The 20,006-nt window shown below is 34.7% G+C and overlaps 1 protein-coding gene across 1 annotated transcript in view; it reads right to left on the reverse strand.

The window, feature by feature from the left end:
* Nucleotides 1–20,006, reverse strand: part of DPYD (dihydropyrimidine dehydrogenase) — a 764,091-nt gene that overhangs the window by 378,915 nt on the left and 365,170 nt on the right. Inside the window, exon 13 of the mRNA XM_046645669.1 lies at nt 2,838–3,053. Coding sequence (XP_046501625.1) covers nt 2,838–3,053 — 216 coding nt within the window. The remainder of the gene's footprint in view (nt 1–2,837; nt 3,054–20,006) is intronic.

Genomic DNA, 20,006 nt, shown 5'->3' on the forward strand with positions numbered 1-20,006 from the left:
AAAGACTGATTTGGGAAGGAAGAATATAGTTAATAAAAGCCATCTTTGATGTTATTTAACACAAAAGCAAACACAGATCTTTTTATATTTGACATTAAAAATCTGATCATTTGCCTCCCTAAAGAAAGCACATACAGCTTTTATACAGACTGCACAGTAAAGAATAATAATATTTCTGTTTACTGAGATATCAACTGGCATTTCACTGTAAGTCAATGGTCTATCGTTGCTACAGCGTATTAGACCTCAATCTGGCATCTACAAATGTCAAGAGTATAAAAAGAAAAGGATAAAAATCAAAAGCATGTTCCGAACTCCCAAAAAAAATAAAAAAAGGGAAACAAAGTTCACCTAAACATATTTGCTGCAGAAATCAGTGCAATATTCAGCTGTCAATCTAGAAAAACAACGAGGGAGCCGCACTGTCAGTAGGACAGGATAATAAAATTTCCAGCAGATGTTCAGGCAGGGCTCTAATTTTTACTGAACTCCCTTGGTAAGCATTTAATTTCTTTATCATATGCAGGCTCGGCAAATTGTACTTCATCAAAACTGTATTGTGAAATATTAATATTTCATATGATAACAAAACTCCATGGAATAACCTTTTTCATATTAAGAACATCCAAATTTCAAATGTCAAGATTCTGAATTTTAATACATTTTAAGTAGATTCTTGAATTGGCATAATAAATTATAATAAAGCTAAACTAAATTGGTATGCTATAATGTCACACAAATGTATAGTACATACAATATATTAATAGATATCTTTGGTAAGAGGCTGTGGGAAAAGCATGTGTTTATATTGCTGAGTTGTATTCTACAATATTTCATCAGTAAGAAAGCATAGAAGCTCATAAGGCAATTATATATTCACAACAGGTTTACTCACTAATTAGAGACAATATAAGAAAACAGCAAAAAAAAGTAGATCTCTATGAGACAAACTGACTACTTTGCAAAATCATGTAGGGAAGTAATCATTTTTGAAAATGGCATTCTATAAGCCCAAGGTGGCATCATTATTTATATCATTAAAGTCTGCACAAATACATTTAAAATAGTCTTTGCACAAATATTTGGTTGTACACACCATCAAAGTCAGTCAAATAGAGCTTCCTAAAACTCCCCCATCATTATGTTTTATGTGCCAAATTTAATTTGCATTTGTTCATAATTCTCCTTTTGAACTAGCATCACAGACTTCTGAATTGATAGATTAAATTCAAATTGGACGTTTAGAAGGAAGTTAGTTTCCACATTTATTTCTGCTGGTGATCCTAAGAAAGGCAACTGCTCCTAGGTTACTGAGAGAGACAGCATCACAAATCAATGTATGTCACCAACAGAGTAAAGATAGATGTCTCTGATTAGTCATAATTCAATTTTTGCAAGCAAAGAAAACAGCAAATTCAAAGCAAACACTTTTTTTCTACAATTCTTCACTCGAACCTGATTAGCCACCTATTTCTGTTTACATATGAAATTTTTAAAATAGCATAACTAACATAGTCATTAAATACTATCAGAGACACAGTTTTTCCCAATGGATTAAATATTTGATTACAGCTTCCGAGTAATTCTTAAAGGATGAATTGAAACAAAGACAAATATACCATCAATATTCTACAAGATTGTAAGCAATTGATTAATAATAATCTAAAATTGAACCCACTATGTTCTGTTCATTTTTACACTTTGTTTAACCATATTATTTCTAAATATTCAGCCTATTGATTTGAAAAAGAACCTCCATTAGCTATTTAAACAAAAAAATATTTCAGGGGTATTTTTTTTCACGCACTGTTTTTTCTAACTTTTGAGGCTTGTCTAGATTTTCTTGACCACGTTTATACACAGCATCTTGTAAAGCTGTCAGGGTAAGACAGCCGTAATGTTTTAGCCATAATAATGCCAGCTATTGATCCTAGTAAGAGGAGAAAGAAGGAGAGAATGTGCTTAATGGGGCATATTTGTTCTCTATTATTTTCTTTGCCTAAGGATAAGCCTGATTTAAATAATGATACTCTTTCCTTAGTCACTAGATTCACAGACGCTTACACATTAATTATTACTAACTACCATTTAGTACTAAATACATCAATAAGTTCAGCATTTAAAATTGTATCAATAAAGGATTTAAGAATGTTAAATTCTGCTGCTCTTTTCTAATTCAAAACCATATAATGATGCAGCCCTCTACTGCATAAATCATCCTACTCTGAAAACATGCATTTATATGCTTTGTGTACTTTAAAGAATCAATCTCTACTTTAATATGCAGTTTATTTTCTACTAAGTATGTCCACCTATGGTGTGAGTACAAAGTAATAACATCAAATTAAACTCAAATATGTATTTTGGGAAAAGTTTCTGTATTTAAAAATTCAAGAAGAATCTTATTTATTACCAGCACCAATGAGTTATACTGAGTGATTCTTTTTGGCACGAATTAGATCCCAGGACTTTTCGCAAACCAAAGCCATTGTTCCTAACTTTGAGTTGAGGTGTACTTCCTCATTTGCACACATCTGGAAATCACAAAACAATAATGCCAAAATAGGAATTCACGAGATTGTGAATTAAACAGCCACGTTTGTAAGATTGATATTTTTGATGTCTCCTGGACAAAACAAAGTGAGAAATATATGAACCCTCCCTCCATTGGACAGAAGGAATGGAAGGAAAGCAAAGACTAATCTGTAATAAAAGGTCTTGTCAGGAGTTTAGTAACTATTATTTCTTGGTCAGAAAAATCTTTCTATTATAATATTTATACCCTAATTAAAATACATGATGGACATTTAAACATGGCTTCAAAAATATTTTCTTACCTTATCAAGAGAGAAAGTTTTGGTCAGGGCAAAACCCCATCCAGCTTCAAAAGCTCTTCGAATCATTGATGCACTGGTAGCTGGAGTCGCACTAGCAAGACCAAAAGGATTTACAAACTTCAATCCAGCCATTTCCACACTAATGTCCACAAGATCAATAGGAGTGTAAAAGAGGGGTAGTTCAGGCTTGGCAGCAACTGAAGCTCCATGTTGTGACTGCAAAAACCAAACAGCCAATAATTGTTTTTGTATCATATCTGATTTTTCCACATAATCTTTTACAAAAATGACTTCAACACAGCATTTGAATTAACATAGATTCATCGGTCTGTTTACAATGATGAAAACTGGCAAAAAGTCAGTTAGCAGTGAACCAAATTCATATAATATCATTCTTTTCTAACTTAAAAGGCAGTATAGAGAGTATTAACAGAAATAAAGTCAATTAAATAAACAAAAAACTCTTTAAAACATACTGAGATTCAAACACAAAAGGGAATAATTTTAGAATTTATCTCCCTGGTCCCATTAACCCAGCCCTTTTGTACTTAATTTGTGGAAGTGTCTTTAGTGCTCAGAGATATGAGCAACAGCAAGTCAGGAGACCTAAATTCAATTTCCCGTAATCTCACTGCTGTTTATGAGATTTTAGGAAAGCCACCTAACATGTCCATGTCTTTTCTCCTCTACCGTTTCCAGTATAGCAGCAGGAACACTAGATGCCTAATTTCCTATTTCATAGGGATATTGAAAAATGCAGGCAATCATAAGCCACAGGAAGACATCTAATTTGGAAAGTGGCTAATGTATGCATGTGCATGAAAGGAGTTTGTTTTTTCAGAAATCAAACAGGCACCAAATAGTTAATGTCAAAATCTTCAACTGGCTCTCAAAACTGTAAATTTATCTTTGTTAAATAATCATTGTAATAATGCTACTTCACATTATTGGAAAGATTTAATGAAAGCACTTGTGCAAAGTGCATGGCACACTGAAGCAGAGTAGGTGCTTGCTTAATGTTCTCTCTCTTTCTGACTGGGGACTTTATTAAAGAGCTCATCAGGCCTTTTGTTTGTAAAGTCTCGTCTCTGTCTCTGTCTCTCTGTCTTTCTCTCTCCTTCTATCCCTCTTTCCCTTTCTCTCTGTTTATCTCTGAAAGGCAAATACAAAAAGGATGAATTTTCTCAGCCAAAGTAGTGACTGAATTGACAGGGCTAGTTAATTCCAAAGTAAGAACTCCTTTCTCTTGTGAATCATCACTCAAAAGAAAAGTTATTTGAGCAGAACGTTAATTTTACAGGAGTGTGTCTTGTGTAGATAAAGATTGACATGACTTGTATAGAAATTGTTTCTGCCCCTCCACCATTTATAAGGCAAAGCAAAGTTCACTTAATATGTAAAAAGCATCAAACTTGTCAATTGAAAGACTAATGTCTCTGGTACCTGCAAAGAGGTGACCGATGGCATCTAGGCCTCAGTTATGGCAGACACCTGCTGCCAGGAGTGTTCTGGGTTTCAAAGCATATTTCTGAATGTTAGTCCTATTGTGAACATAATTTCTCTTGTCCTCACATGGGGTTACAATACTATTAAAAGGATTATTAGCAAATACTATAATGTGTAATATAGGGAAGTGGGGGATAACTTCAGGCACATGAATTTGGGGGGTGTGTGTGTGTGTGTGTGTGTACAGTGATGGATGAGGAAGAAAAACCCTTTTGATGAGATTTTCTTAGCTCTGCATAATCATAACTTAAATTGAATCTAGCAAGCTTTAGGTTAGACTAAGGAAGAGAAATTTAGAAGCACCTTCCATATCTGAGGAATCTTAGACACTTTAGGCAACCTCGTGTCTGATGCTGATAGCAGAAATACACATGGCTCCATATTCTTTATGAAGTGAGGTGAACGACATCATAAAAGCTTTCTTCTCTTCTTATGGCTTTGTACTGAACTACCTAATCTATTCAATGTTACAGACGAATTTTAGTTTCTTAACAGTTTTAGTCATATGTGGCATTAGGCAATAGCCCAAGGGGGCAAATATATATTTGTAGTTCAACCTGCAGTTCTTAATTTATGTAGTTTTAATTAAATAAAAAATTGCTCTGGAATTCTTAAGAAGGATGCTGCCATAATATTTAGAAAGAAAATGATTTGGACAAACTGCAAGATTTTCCTTAAGCCTCAAAACAAAAACAAAAAGCAAACAAACCAAAGCAAACAACAAAAAATAAACACACTCATAAAATTCCTTCAGATGAGAATAATAGCTTCTTGTAAAATACCTATTTTCCTTTATTGACAAAAATACTACTGATATATGTGTGTGTACGATGTAACCTAAAATCTTTACTTGTAATAGGCAGTCTTTTTTCACACTGTGCATATACAGGGTTATTTTTGTTTTGGCTTTGTTACTTTTGCCACAGTGTGGTGCTACAGCGACCGGTCTGTTCAACCTCACAGTATACTCACACCCTAATGTATGCCTCCTTGTCTGATGTTAAAAGCCTGTTCTCCCCTAAACTCTTGCTCAGGGAACTCAAGCATCTCAAATTTCACCTCTCACCATAAAGCTTATTCCTCCCAAATCCTAGTTGCAATCTCCTAACTCAGATTTCCAAGAGACTTCAAGACCTTTGAATGTAGATGTTTTGCCATTAATTCAAACTCAGCTCCTTCAAAATGTATTTCATCATATTCCCTTCTAAAGAATGTTATCCAGATTTTCAATTTCAGACAATAGTATTTTTCCAGTGATCCAACAGTGTTAGTAAATAACAGATACAAGAAACAGCCTAGATGTCGAATAATGAGGATTAGTTCCCCAATGATACTACTGTACAAAAGAAAGTTATGGTGGCATCGGAAATGATACAGAAAAAAAAAGAATCTATTGACATGAAAGAATGTTTATCCTATTATTAAGTGAAAAAATAGTGGGCTAACATTATATGTAAATCCAAAAGATTTCAGTAAATATACACATGCATATATATTTTGCTATATGTCTCTCTATTTATCAGCTATCATAAAGGGTAAACATCAATATGTTAACCAGAGCTCTCTCTTAGAATTGAGATTTTAGATGACCTTCAATTTTTAACTTTTTGCTTATTGTATTTTTCATATTTTCAATAAATTACCATAAATTAATTTATATAAAACAAACAGAATCAAAGGTGTATTAAAACAATTTCTTAAAAGAAGCAATAAAAACTCATTAAGTGAAGATCAAGGTAAACAGATTTCTATGTAGTTTCTTCCACAAATTGTCCCAAATAAATCTTTTCCACTATATTTATCACTATTCATAAAAGTTAAAAATATTTAGAACTAGAACAAAGAGATGATTTACCTTAAAAGTTTTATTTTTTAAAGAGAGAACTAAGGTTGAGGAAGTTGAGTAACTGTAAGTTACTCAGTTAGTGGCAAAGTCACAATAAAATATATATTTTCTTGTCTTGTTGACTAACCTTCCTTCTAGTATCTTAAGCCATCCCTCAGAAACTAAATGTTTCAATCATTCCCCCTCAAAAATACTCTGTGGCTCTCTGCCTCTGCACTTTTCACATTCCATATCTTTCTTCTTCACCTACTGAAAAATTCCCCATTCTGAGGCCCTCCTTGGCCACTATAGACAAATAATTGTATCTGGGCTATTCCTAGGGAATAAAAAACAACATTTTTGTAATTTATTAATTCCATTGAAAATACGTGGTTACATGTTTAAGAACCAATATGCTTAAACTTCTCCATTTCTTAAGGAAACCAGTTTCAAATTTCTTTGTGTGGCATATACTGATCATTTCCATAACATAGTGTCCATTTCTGAGTTAGACTTAATTCCTAACATTCATATAGAACTATTTTTATCCATTTATATATTCAATAGGTATTTCTTGAGAACTTTGGGATACAGAGATGAAAAAAGCAGCCAAGGTCCTTGGAGATTACACCCTGAAAAATATACATAAAGCTACCAACCGACCAAACACAAAATTAAAACACAGATAGTTCATCACACTGCCACATGTCTCCAGGTATTCTTGGATGTCCTTCCTCTGGCCTCAAATACAATCTAAGACTGTCTTCATCGGCTGAACTCCTAATCATCCTTCCAAACTCAACTCATTCGTGCAAATATATGCTTCCTGGGGCATCTCCTAAATACACTCCATACCTTTGTCTGTTCTAACTGACTACTCTGCTATTTTACAATTTAAAATATGCTTCTACCTTCGTAGTCATCATACTTGCCTGTACCTGTTAATTTTCTTTTCAAACAGAACATGAGCTTCTTGAGGGCAGTGACTATATCCTATTCAAATTAGTGTCTCTATTAGAATTAGAAATATGTTATATATATATAATATGTATATATACTATATAATACAATAAATATTTTTAATATCTACATATTATAGATACATATATATAATAGTTATTCTTAAAGGCAACTCTACCTTCTATAGAGACAAAGATAAATAAAATCACTTTTCTACATGGCAGCTCTCAAATATGTTTTAAAGAACTATCATATTCTTTATCTGCATTTTCCCCTATTCTAAACATTCATATGTTTATAATTATTTTTCATAAAAATGCTTTTCAATATCCTAGTTGTCCTTTGTTGGATATCTCATTTACCTTTCAAGCTCTGAAATTGAGGAATCTGCTAATATAGTCGAAAGGGTTAAATACAAGAACCTGAATTTTCTTGCACTATCCCCCTTCCCTTCCCTTTCTAAAGCAGGAACTGTCTTATAATCTGGACATCACCATGATCTCTCTGGTTGCTCCAAATACACTTAATGGAAACACGAAAAAAAAAAAACACCACAGAATCAAAAGAGGCTGAAGTAATAAAGAGCTGAAAAAAGAGGGAGATGAAGAAAGAGGGAGAGGGTAAAAACATGCATTAAGGACGTCCAGCAGATTTTTAGAATGTAAAGACAAAAAGTAACATGTGTTTTATAGTAGCCATTATCAAACATAGGAGACAATAAAAATGAGAGGGATAGGTAAAGATGACTTTTTTAACAGGTTCTTTTGTTTCCCTCAGAATTTTTTAGGGTAGGCTGAGTACAGATTTTAGTCACTTAAAATTCATTTAAAAAAATTAACTCCACAACATACATAGACTATGAGAGGTCTCAAATTTAACTGGATTACACTTAAATTTTCTCATTTAATTTCCATCTACAGAATCCTTCTTCGGTACCAGCAGAATAAAGCATAACCTCCTTAGCACTATATAATCCCAGTGGTGATCTGGGCTCTTCCCCCTCCCCACCCTTTCTAATCTCATCTGTCACCCTTTCCACTTCCACTCCCATCTACTGCCACTCCTCACAACATTTTATGCTTCAGTTTATTAAACCACTTCTAATTTCTCAAACAAAACAATATCATTAATTCACCTATGCATTTCAACTTTTTTTTCCCCCTAAAATGTTCTTTCCTGTCTAGCTTTTCTGCTTTGAAAATTCCACCTAATCCTTTAAGAGTCAGTCCTACTGTCATTTGTGCTAGAAAACTTCCCTGGCCCTTCACAAACAAAATTACTCCCTTATCATTCTCTGTGCTTATTTGCTTATGTAAATATGCCTCCTACTTAATTTAATTTCAGCACCTAGCATAAGACTAGGCAGAAAGATACTCAAAACATTGGTTGAATGCATCAGACTAGTGAGTGACCTTGGGTACTTAGCTTCTTTTTCGCATCAGCTCCCAGTAAGATGCTAATCAATTTAGATGTAATAATCATCAACTATATTCCACATATATAAAAATCCATTATTCTGAGATTCTAATGTACAGTAACATTCAACTGTCAACTTCTGGAAGACTGTTGAACTTAACAGAGGCTCTCAAAAGAGCCATCTAGTGGGAATGGTAAATAACCGCTCTGGGCAATTAAGTTACTATGTAAACATATATATTTATATTCTATAATTCAGTCACATAAAGTGACATAAGAGTTCATCAACCTCAGAATTTTGCCAGGGTCCAGCTTAAAATCAAGCATTTTTCTGCCCGCCCTGATTTTTAACTTCCAGCTTAGAATGGACCCCTTCAGGTGCAAGTAACAAAAACTAGCCTCAGATGGTTATTATGAGGTTACAGAAGTAGCTCATGAAACAAGCAGGAATGCATCTGGGCCTCCAGGAAGGGCTGGGAATCCTCGCAGAAAGCCAGAGGATCTGTCTCTCCTCTCCTCTTCTAGGTGCATCTAGTTTCTTCTGTCTCTGCCAATTGGTTGATATTTTTATCCACAGTGGTTGATATTTTATAGGTCTAGCCCAGTCATTTTTAAATCTACATGTTAAAAACATTTAGAGAGTTTTTTAAATTCTGATGTCCTGGTCAAATAGACTCAATACTAAATATATCAGAATCACTCAGAGCATGACTCAAGCATTACTATTTTATAAAATCTCTTCAAGGGATTGCACTGTGCATCCAAGGCTGAGAATCACTTCTTTAGATATGTGAATGCTCCTCCTAATTCTTAATTCTCATGTAAGACATTCAAGTTTGGCCTTGATTGTGTTAGATGTCTACCTTATTCAAATAAGTGGCTACCAGCAGCTTGTTCACAAGAAGAAAATATTATTGTAAGCTGGGCAGATATTCCAAAAGGTGCTTATATGGGGACCTTGATCTGCTTATAAAGCATCAACTCTGACAACCATCAATACGTTGTGCAAATGTCAAGACCTACTGAAAAAATAGGACACCTAATTTATTAACAAAATCAATGATACTTGTCTACTTGCAAATAATACTTATGCCAGACCCAATGGTAGGTGTTTTGTACTTATTCTCTTTTTTCAATCACAACTTTTCAAGATAGGCATTATTCTCTTATTGAAGATGAGGAAAGTGAGGTTCAAAGAAAGTAAAGCACTTGTTTAAAGATAAGCAGCTAATAAGTGATAAAGCAAGTCCTGAATCTAAAGCTTATGCTTACTCCATTATATAAGCTGCGCCCATTTACACAGACATTATTCTTCTAAAGTATTAATGTCCTTAAAATGGGACTGAGCTGAAAATTATTTATGAGTGTTTGATTGAACATACACGCAAATACACACATACACACACACATAAGTACACATTGAAAAATCTATTATCAAAAATAAAAAGTATATACTATCCAGATACTAATAATATAATCAATTGTAATGCCTTTCATTTGAGAATGAAAGAAAAACAAATACAATCTTAAACTATAATGGCCTATTATTTTATTATTACATTATTACTCTTTATGACTGGCATTCTTCTATTATACCTGGCTGGGTTATGGAATTATAGACAGAAAAATTTGCATGTATAAGAGTGATGATGTTGGAGAAAAGCAAATCACATCATAATTATGCATCCCAGTTGCATTTTTCCCTAATTTGCTTTACTAGAATGAAAATTTAATAAAAATTTTTAAAAAGCACTGTTAAAAGCAAGACTCCTGGCAGTGCTATATTTGATTGAAGAAGAGAAAACCACCACCACTATGTTCCATTCAATTTAAAATCATCAAACAGCTTTCACTTACTAATTTTATTTATATTCCATTGTTATATAACTACAATGGCCCCTATCTTGGGGTACAGCTGCGCTAGAAGCATCCATTTTGAGGTTATTTTAAGGCAAAGAATAAATAACATTGTGCAGCTACTTATGACTAGATTAATTCATAGCCTGGATTAATGCATTAATTAACTCTAGCTCAGTTACTTTGCCCTCTGAAGAAATATCTATTGAGGGAAAAAACTTGCAAAGCAGAAATTAATTTGGATTAGCTGCTTACATGGTGGAAAGGCCTAGGTATGGTGATTAGAACTACAACATAAAATCATATTTCATTTCTCTATCTTGAGAAATTACTATTTGTAATGAAAATTTTAGAAAAGATATGAGGCTATTGAAAAGTTTCTAAAAAATAATAACCCCATTTTATTTGCTTTTTAAAGGATTATATTCACATTGGTCTCAATAAGATACTTGTAACCTGAGCATAGAATAAGGTTACAAAATTAAATGGTATCAACTCAAATCCACGTGGCCTTTTTCCCCATCTACTCTGTCTTCACCCCTAGCTACCAGCTCTTGAGCAACTTAAGGGAATATCATGCAAAAATTCCTCTGCCCTTCAACAAAAAAACTATTCCTCTCCCAATTTTCCTCATTCACTATACGAGACTATCATTCATCCAGTTTAAGTAAAAAAAAAATCTGTGTATCACTCTTGGCATCTCGTCTCTCTCATTCTGTATTTCTATTTCACCAGCAAATGTAACGACTCTGTCTCTAAAATACATGAATCCAGGCACTTCTGTCCATTCTCACTGCCACTAATGTCTCTTGCTGGGACTATTTCTTACTGATTTCCTTGCTTCCTACTGAAATCCACTCTTTACTTTGGACCAGAGTAGACTTTTAAAAACATAAGGTTGATTGTTTAAAACTTTCCATTAGTTTCTCATTGCATTTTGTTAATATTCACACTCTTTATTATAGCCTACAAGATCCTTCACGATCTGGTCTTGGCTTCCTAACCAAATTTACCTTATGCCACTCTCTATGGAAATACACGTATCGGTCACATATGACTTCCATCAAACTCTATCTTTCCCTAGGTGTTGCACTTGCTATTCAGGCTTTTTTCATTCTTCTGTTTCCACGTAAACTTTACTCTCACTGCCGAGTACCAGCTCTTTTAGGAACTGCTATGGACTACATTGTGTCCCCTCCTCGTCAATTCCTATGTTGAAGCCCTAACCCCTCTCAAAGCGATGGTACAAGGAGACAGGGCTTGTGGGAGTGAGATGAGGTCATGGGGGTGATAATACCATGATGGGATTAGTGCCCTTAAAAGAAGAGACACCAGAGAGCACACTCTTTCTTTGTCCCGGGAGGACACAGAGAGAAGTTACCTATCTACAAGTCATGAAGAGAGCTCTCACCAGAAGCTGATCATGCTGGCACGCCGATTTCAGACTTCCAGCCTCACAGAACTGTGAGAAAATAAATTTCTGGTGTTTAAACCATCTGGTTCATGGTATTTTTTTATGGCAGCCCAAGCTGACCAACAAAGCAACCTATGGTAGAATCATCAACAAGCTAAGTGAACTTAAGGAAATGTGCTTCCTAAATCTCATGTGTCCTATCATCTAAAATATTTCCTCAGCATATTCAATTTTTCAACAATATTTATGAAGTGCTTACTATATGGTAAGCATTATGACCAGGTACTAGGAACACAGCAGTACACAAAGTTCATTTTCTGGTCTCATGGATCTTATGTTATAGAGTGATGGTGGAGGAAGGAAGGAGACAGACAAAACCATAGATGAGCGTGTGTGTGCATGTCTGTGTGTGTGGCTTTAAGTGGCTTCTCCTCAGAAACAGGTGCACAGAAAGTGGGGAAGGGCGCAGTGGGGCTGGGTCCAGGGAAGGTTTCCATTTGGGCAGCCTCAGAGGCTTCTTTAATAAAGTAACATCTGAGCAGATACCAGAAAGAGGTGAACAAAGAGTCATGCATACATCAAAAGAGTTTTGGTAAACTCTCTTTATGACTTTGAAATGAATGGTCCAATTTACCAGTTGAGCTACAGCAAACACTGGGTTTTTAAAAAAATTCTACTAATTGTAACATCATCCATTAAGAAAATAGCATAGACTATTACTCAGAGCCTCTATTTCTACAACTCAAAGAGCTTGTTAAAAGGATAAAAGCGTGAATTAACTTGAAGAAATGGCTTGTAAGTCAGCCAAAGATCCCCTCCAAATAATACATAACATGTTGACAAATTTTCAAAAGTGTCAATCAAGAAGGTAACAATTGCCATATTCACAGGCCCAGGGGCAAAAGTGGCAACACTGCTGACAAGATGTCTTACTAGAGTAAGAAAAGCCTGGTGACCAGCACAGGGTGGTGCCTGACAGCAAATCCATGTAGCACAAACGAGTAAGTATGATCAAGGTGAGAGTGATGAAGGTAAATAAAAGAAGCTGACATTTAAGAAAGGTGACAGCAGCAATGTTAAATATTAAGACTTGGAATAAAAAGCTCAAAATTGTAAGTCAACAACCTACCAGGTAATACCTGCTTTTGTGTTAACCTATTAACCCTTGTATTGCTGGAAGGAGGTTTCTGAATCAGACTAAGATGCAGGGAGAAAACCAGTGTAGTTGCTCAGAGGTCACTTTGTGACCCCAATCAGGTCAGCGAGCCCTCTTTAAACCTCATCTGTCTCATCTTTAAAACACTTATTGTGAAGGACGGTCGTGGGGATCAACCAAGAAAAATTATCATGTACTGGTACGCTCATTTTCTTCTTTCAATTTCCATGTTAACTGTACCCCTACCACCTGTTTTAGCAGACTAAAGTAGTATCCATCACCAAGGAGTCAAATGAACTTGAAAACTGCCTCCCAAACTTCATGTACCTCACAATGTAAAATGTTCCCTCGGCATGTTAAATTTTTCAAGCATATTTACGGAGTGTCTACTACATGGTAGGCATTTGATTGGCCAGCCACTTACTATGAGGTAGGCACTGATCTAGACACCAAGGACACCACAGAGAATAACCACAAAAAAAACCATTTGAAGGCTACATTCTCAATGGATGTTGTCTGGTACACAATGACTGTAAAATACATGAGGAGTGATCTAAAAATGAAATAAGGTAATTTTGAGGACTGGTTGCATGGATTACAAAAGCCCTGTACCATTGCGCTCATCCCCATTCTAGCATAGAGTTCTCTGATGACTGGCAGGCACTTGCCTATGTGGTCTGCCTTCCACATGCTCAGCTGGAGCTCAACCAAAGAGAACACCATGAGGAAGAGGTGGGATGGTTATTGAAAAACAGCAGGGCTGAGAATGAAAAAATTTGAGTTCTGGCTCCAGCATAGCCATTACCGAGTTTCAACACCTTAAGAAAGGCATTACATTTCTCCTGTTCTTTTTTTTATGGATGTTATTCCCGTCTTTACCTCCTTGAGGATCTTTAATATATTTATCTTAAAGCCCTTTCAGATAGTTCTATTATTGCTCTATTCTCCTGAGCAAATTCTCCTATTACTTGAGTTTGCTCTTTTAAAGTTTGTTCCCCAGCTTCCTGACCCATATGTTAAGTGGTTGAATCAAATGATCTCGAGGGCCCTATCCATCTCAACCAACTTCAGCATAGGTTTTCTAATTTGTAAAATGGGAAAAAATGGTTACTCCAGAGGTGATTTTGAGTATAAGATGAATGCTATATCCCTAGATAGATAACAAGATAAATCACTTTTGAATACATTAGATTCTTTATCTTTAACATATATTACTTGGGTTTCAGAACCATAAAAAGTTATAATTTTGTCCTTTTTATGGATGAAAATAGTGAGGTTCAAGACAACACATCTGAGATTTTTAAAGTTTTTAAGTCCTTGAGCTGGGAATTCCACCTCTGTGACTACATCGTGCTGTCTCAGAGTCATCAATGAGAGAACTAAAAGGCAGAATGACATTCCTAAAGGTCCAAAGGCAGAATTAAGGAGTAATTAAGTCAGGACTTGAACCCAGAACTTCAGGCTTCCATTACACCACCTGTATCTGGATATTTTTCAATCTGATCCTTTACAATTTGTATAAGACTCAAATTTACTAAATCACAGAATACAGAGGAACACGATTCTGGTTAAAATTTCCAACTGAGTTATTTTGCATTTGAATTTCCCCCAGCAAACTAAAGGTTTTCGGTGCTTTGTTCTAATGCAATGTTGTCATCAGTGCCATTGAGCCCCAGGCATCAGGGCACTGGAGAAATGGCATGGAATTCTTAACACCTACAGCCCATTTGGACCAAGTGACACTACAGTGGCTAATTTCTTTCAAACTCCAGCAGCACACATTGAGGTCAGGTTCTGAATGGCATGGATCAGATTTTTCAGAGTTATATTTTCTACCCATTACAATCTTGAGTTATCTGCCTGAAGTAGCAATCTACTGCTATATTGGTAAGGAAATATTCTGCTTTTATGGAGACAATTTCATTTTAAATTACTTTTCAGGTCAAACGTTGCCATTTAATAAAAGTTTGGAACCCTATACTAAGTCAATAAAAGGCATTAAAATTACTTATTAGTCATGGTATTTTCTTCCTCTATCGTCAACTAGATAGTTTTGTTTTGATAGCTCCATTAGATATAGGCTCACTCCTCATTTTTTCCGTGATTTCTTTTTATAACATATAGATATTATAAAGAATAAATCCCCCTTCATACACAAAGAGTTACACATTACTACAAATAGAGTTTTTAATAGAAAAAGTGCCAAGTCTGATACTAAATAATTATTTTAAAATATTAGCTAGAGAATACACTAAAAATTAACCTGAATGTACCATCAAAAAGGCAAATTCTTTAGATCATACTATAGGGTTACTGTATGCTTATTTATAAGCACTGGAAATGGACTTCATTTTTCAATGCCTGTAAGTAAATTTAACCTTACTAGTTCCACTGAAAGGGATAAAAATGAGATCACATGCACTCTGATTCTGGTTCAGTCTAAAGGCCCAGTTTCCCAGTGAGAAATTGGGCTGAAGTCATCTCAATACTGTGATCCTGACCAAGTGGAAAAACAGCATGGAAACAGCATTTAGCCATGACATACTTCAATATTATTTTTTGGAGGCTATTACTATCTCAAACTGAAGCCATTATGATTTAAAACTGTCTTTTTATTGATCTTCATTGTTTTTCAACCTGACAGTGGCCAATGATTTATATCAACCTTCTCTTAACATAGGAATTAAAGAGTTTGCAATATATCTTAAACTGAAGGACACTTTTTCAATAGGTCTGAAGATTTTAATACAGTTGTCATTTCAAAAGCCTTACCTCGTCTCAGTTGGAGAGGGGGTTAGAGAAGAAGCCAGCTCCATTGATAGGATTGTTTTTATCTCAAGCAGTGGAGGATTCAAAAATTAGTATGACATATTGATGATGCCTTTTTTTTTTTTTTAAAGCATTTTTATTCTCTAAGTGCAGGAACACTGCAGTTGACTGTCAATCATTAAATCACAAAATGAAGTCCTTTGCCTGGCTAGGAGATGTGCAACTATACCAATGCTGGTAAACTAACCACCAAATTATAGCCTTTTCTCCTGCCTCACCCAGATTTCACAGGGGCTGCACACCCAAATAAATGCCTCTTGGCTACCCATTCATCTAACAGCTGGAAAGATGACACTTGACATTTGGAAACTTTCCTGTGAAGATTGCTGCAAGGCTTTCCCATTAGCTTCCTGGTGAGACTGTAAGGTCGAATGAGCTGCCTCAAAACCTGCAAAGGGTAACGGAAATACTCTAATATTAAGCCGGTGCAATTTAAATTTCTAATTCTCACATCATAGTTCTTCAGATATTGTAGAAAACTATTGGTATATTTCAGGGCAAAAGAATGCCTTTGAAGATGTGGAATTAAAGTGATATTTTAAGCAATGATAACGATGTGTCTTTTATTTAAAGTTGGAGCTGAAGGTCTTCGAAGCAACAGAGACTTGGACACAGATAAGTTCTTCTAAATTTGTTTTCTAAAATCCCAGACTGCCATATTTTTAGCAGCTGTTCATCTTGGACCAGAGCAGACATCTTTAACATGAGGCACAGCTGCTACCATTCTTCAGGTTTTCACATCATAAACATTATTAGAGATAGTTTTAAAATTCTTATAATCCAACAATGTGGTTTCATTCTGAAAATCATTGAGCCCAATATAAAGTAAAAGTGTAAATATTCCATTATTAAGAAAATGCTGTGATCTCATAAATCTTTTACGTATAAACATATGCCTTTCTTTCCTCTTTAGAAAGATAATTCCTTTTAAAGAGACCTCAAATCAGAAAGTTTTAACAACCTGACTGTTCACTAAAGATATTAGACAAAATCCCTCACATAATCTCAAGCCCTAAAAATGGCAGAAGGTGAAAGATTTCATTTACTGATATGAATGCACATAATTCAATTAGCTTTATAGCAATGATCCTTTTGCACTGTGTTCAATTTCAAATTCCCCATCTTCAAAGTGTCCTTACAATTTTCTATTCTTGTTTGTTCACTCAGTATTTCTCAAGGAAAGATTGACAAGAATGAATAGGCCTCTCTAAATGTTCAGTCATATGTTCAAATGTAGATAAAATTAATAATACGATTAGAAAGGAAAATGAAACATTTAAAAAATATATGCAGAAGGGCATTGAAGAAACAGGAGACATGAATTATATAACTTTCAATCTTGAATTAATCACCATCTGGGACTGAAATCATTTTTTAAAAGTCACTTTAGTGATACTGAATTGGACCTCGTTAGCAACAATGACAGACAGGGATTCCTACAGATGTGCATCTCATGGCCCCAAATCACAAGTCAACACAAGGATAAGCCTAGCTTTTCCACACCATTTCATCAGGGAGTCTCAGCTCACAGGAAGAAAATGGAATACTCAGCAATGAGTGGACTCCTCCTTTCTCTTAAAACTAAAATCACAACTACCATTTTGTACTCACTCACTCTATGGTGGGACTCTGGCATAAAGCTCTCTCCACTAGGTACTGAAGTCACAAATTCATTTCACATAGTCTATTGAACTGCCATCAGATGGTAATGACTTTCTGTCACTCCTGACCTGGGGCAGATTTGAACTAGTGACCAAGAGGTTAAAGGCTCTGTATCTCATTACCAATCCCCTGAGCTACCTAGTTCCCTCAACAACTAGTGATTCTGTTGTGCCTCAATCGAACCAGAAGGACATACACAAAAACCTTAAGCGGCAGAAAAGTAGGTCATCACTCCAAGGAATTTACGATAGTTTTGAAGAACTTTACAAACAACTATTTCAAAATATGCCCATATTCTATATACAGCTGAGAAGAATCACAGTGACTATTAGAGAACTTCATAACCTTCATTAAAATATCATATAAGCTTCGCCGTTGAGCTGAAAAACACTGCAGAAACCGAAAACTTAAAAGATTACCTGTGCTCTGTGATCTCATTGGGTTAAGAAAGACACTTTAGATCTAATATGATGCCAGAATATTTATGTATGTATTTTGGATATCTGTTCTAAGATAATTCTGTCACAAGAATCAGTTTCAGGGAGGATTGACAAATTAGAAAGAATAACATAGATTTATAAATGAAATAATCAAAACAGTATCAGGCACCTTAACATGGATACTTGCTATAGGAATACAGCATATTTTAATAAAGGATAAAGTTTGAGGAGGAAACAAATAAGAATATCACTTGGGAACATGCACATAGACAAACTCATGTATATATAAAAGAAATATTGAAACTAAACCAGTAATGAAGATATTAACTTTTTGTTGTTGTTGAAAGTTGACCTCAAATGTTGGCTGCCAATAAACAATATTCTATAACTGTTCGACGTTAATTATTCTGTAACTAAGTATTCAGAGACTCCTCAAGTCACTTGCAAGCACAATAATCAAAACATTTTTTAACGTTCAACGTCTCAGTGTCTCCCTCCTTATCCTTTGCAGTTTCTTATAAGTGTTTGATTTTCACAGAATGAATTCTACCTGGAAGAAACTGGGTGTTCTTTTCCATTTCATTCTCACCTATATTTGAAGAAGGTCTATACAAATTCTTTTCTTTATTTGAATTTCTCTTCCTACCTGTTCATTTTGTATTTATCCCTCCACTAATAACTCTTATCTTTTGTCTCAATATTTATCTTTCTATCACTATAACTGCTTTTATAGCAGCTACATGTGAATTTAGTTGACTCCTTCCACTAATAGTAATAAATATTGTGATATTTTAAAGTTGCATCTAAGAGAGAGTGAATTTAAAACAGAATTCTGAACCACAGAATAATGACATAACTAAAAGTTCTTCTAATGATGTAATCAAACCAGTGGTTTTTGATGTTATAATTTCCATATATTTAAGACAGACTTTATTTGACAAAATGTCCCACATTTATAATTTCATCTTCTCAGAATTACCATGATTAATTTAGGGAAAATAAGTTGCTGATGTAGGATTAAAATTTAGAAGAATTCAGCTCATATTCCATCTCCAAGTTTGTTCTCAGTGGAGGATACAGGATGGTGTGGTATCATATAGCCTTTCTTCCCCTCTACTTTTTGTGACTAAATTTGTTTATATGTTAATACTAGAACAAAGCACACGCAATCTTCTGAATAATTATATTTTTGCAAATTAATAACATTTGGTATCATGCCTTCTCTTTAGTGATTTGCAAAGAAGGACCCTAGGCATCTTATAGACTCTCTTAACCAAGTTAGACGCACTTAACAGATTCACTGGACTAATTCCTCTTTTCCTTTTCCTCAGTGAGACACAGAAAGGACAGCCAAGGAGTGCTGAATCTATGTAGTGAGTAGGGGACTCCTGTGTGCCGATGGACTTTCTACTCTACCAGTTGAGCTGTGTGCTTATTAAGACTCAGTTGAATGTTCCTCATCCCATTTGTCTTGGTTATAAATATAAATACAAATTATGTAAATTGATGAGCTACAGGAATGTGAAAAGAAAGGAGGTTGATTCTGTGGAAACTAAGTTGAATGTTTTCAAAACATTTAAGAAAGGTGAGTTACTAAAAAAAAAAATTACTTCAAATTAGGTTTGGATTAAACAACTCAAATGACAGTAGAGCAACCATATAAAAATCTAGAGAACTGCTTCCCATATTTCTTGAAGGTGTTGCTCCACTTTAAAAAACAAAACTAGAAATTGAGGACAATATATTATAGTCAAGTTTAGACCATAAATATTATGAACCTCCAACCACTGGGTTCAAAATGCCTTACCCTTGCTTTTGTTTTTTTTTAAAGAAAGGAAAATGAGAAAACATCTATATGATTTAAATTAAAAGGATATACTTAATGTATGTGTATGTGCTTTATACAAATCCCCATTTGAACTTTTTCAGACTAACCGATGAATTATTGATTTTTGCTTCACAGGAGAAGAGAACTTCTTTGTACTTCTGTGTTTTTAAAAGAATGTTCTGGATTTAACCAATTTACTGTTAATGAATGTTCTGGATTTACCAATATAATTAAAACGCCTCATTTTTATCCTCAATTAACAGTTAGGTTTAGGTC

Source organism: Equus quagga, chromosome 18 (assembly GCF_021613505.1).
Source record: "Equus quagga isolate Etosha38 chromosome 18, UCLA_HA_Equagga_1.0, whole genome shotgun sequence".
Lineage (NCBI taxonomy): Eukaryota > Metazoa > Chordata > Mammalia > Perissodactyla > Equidae > Equus > Equus quagga.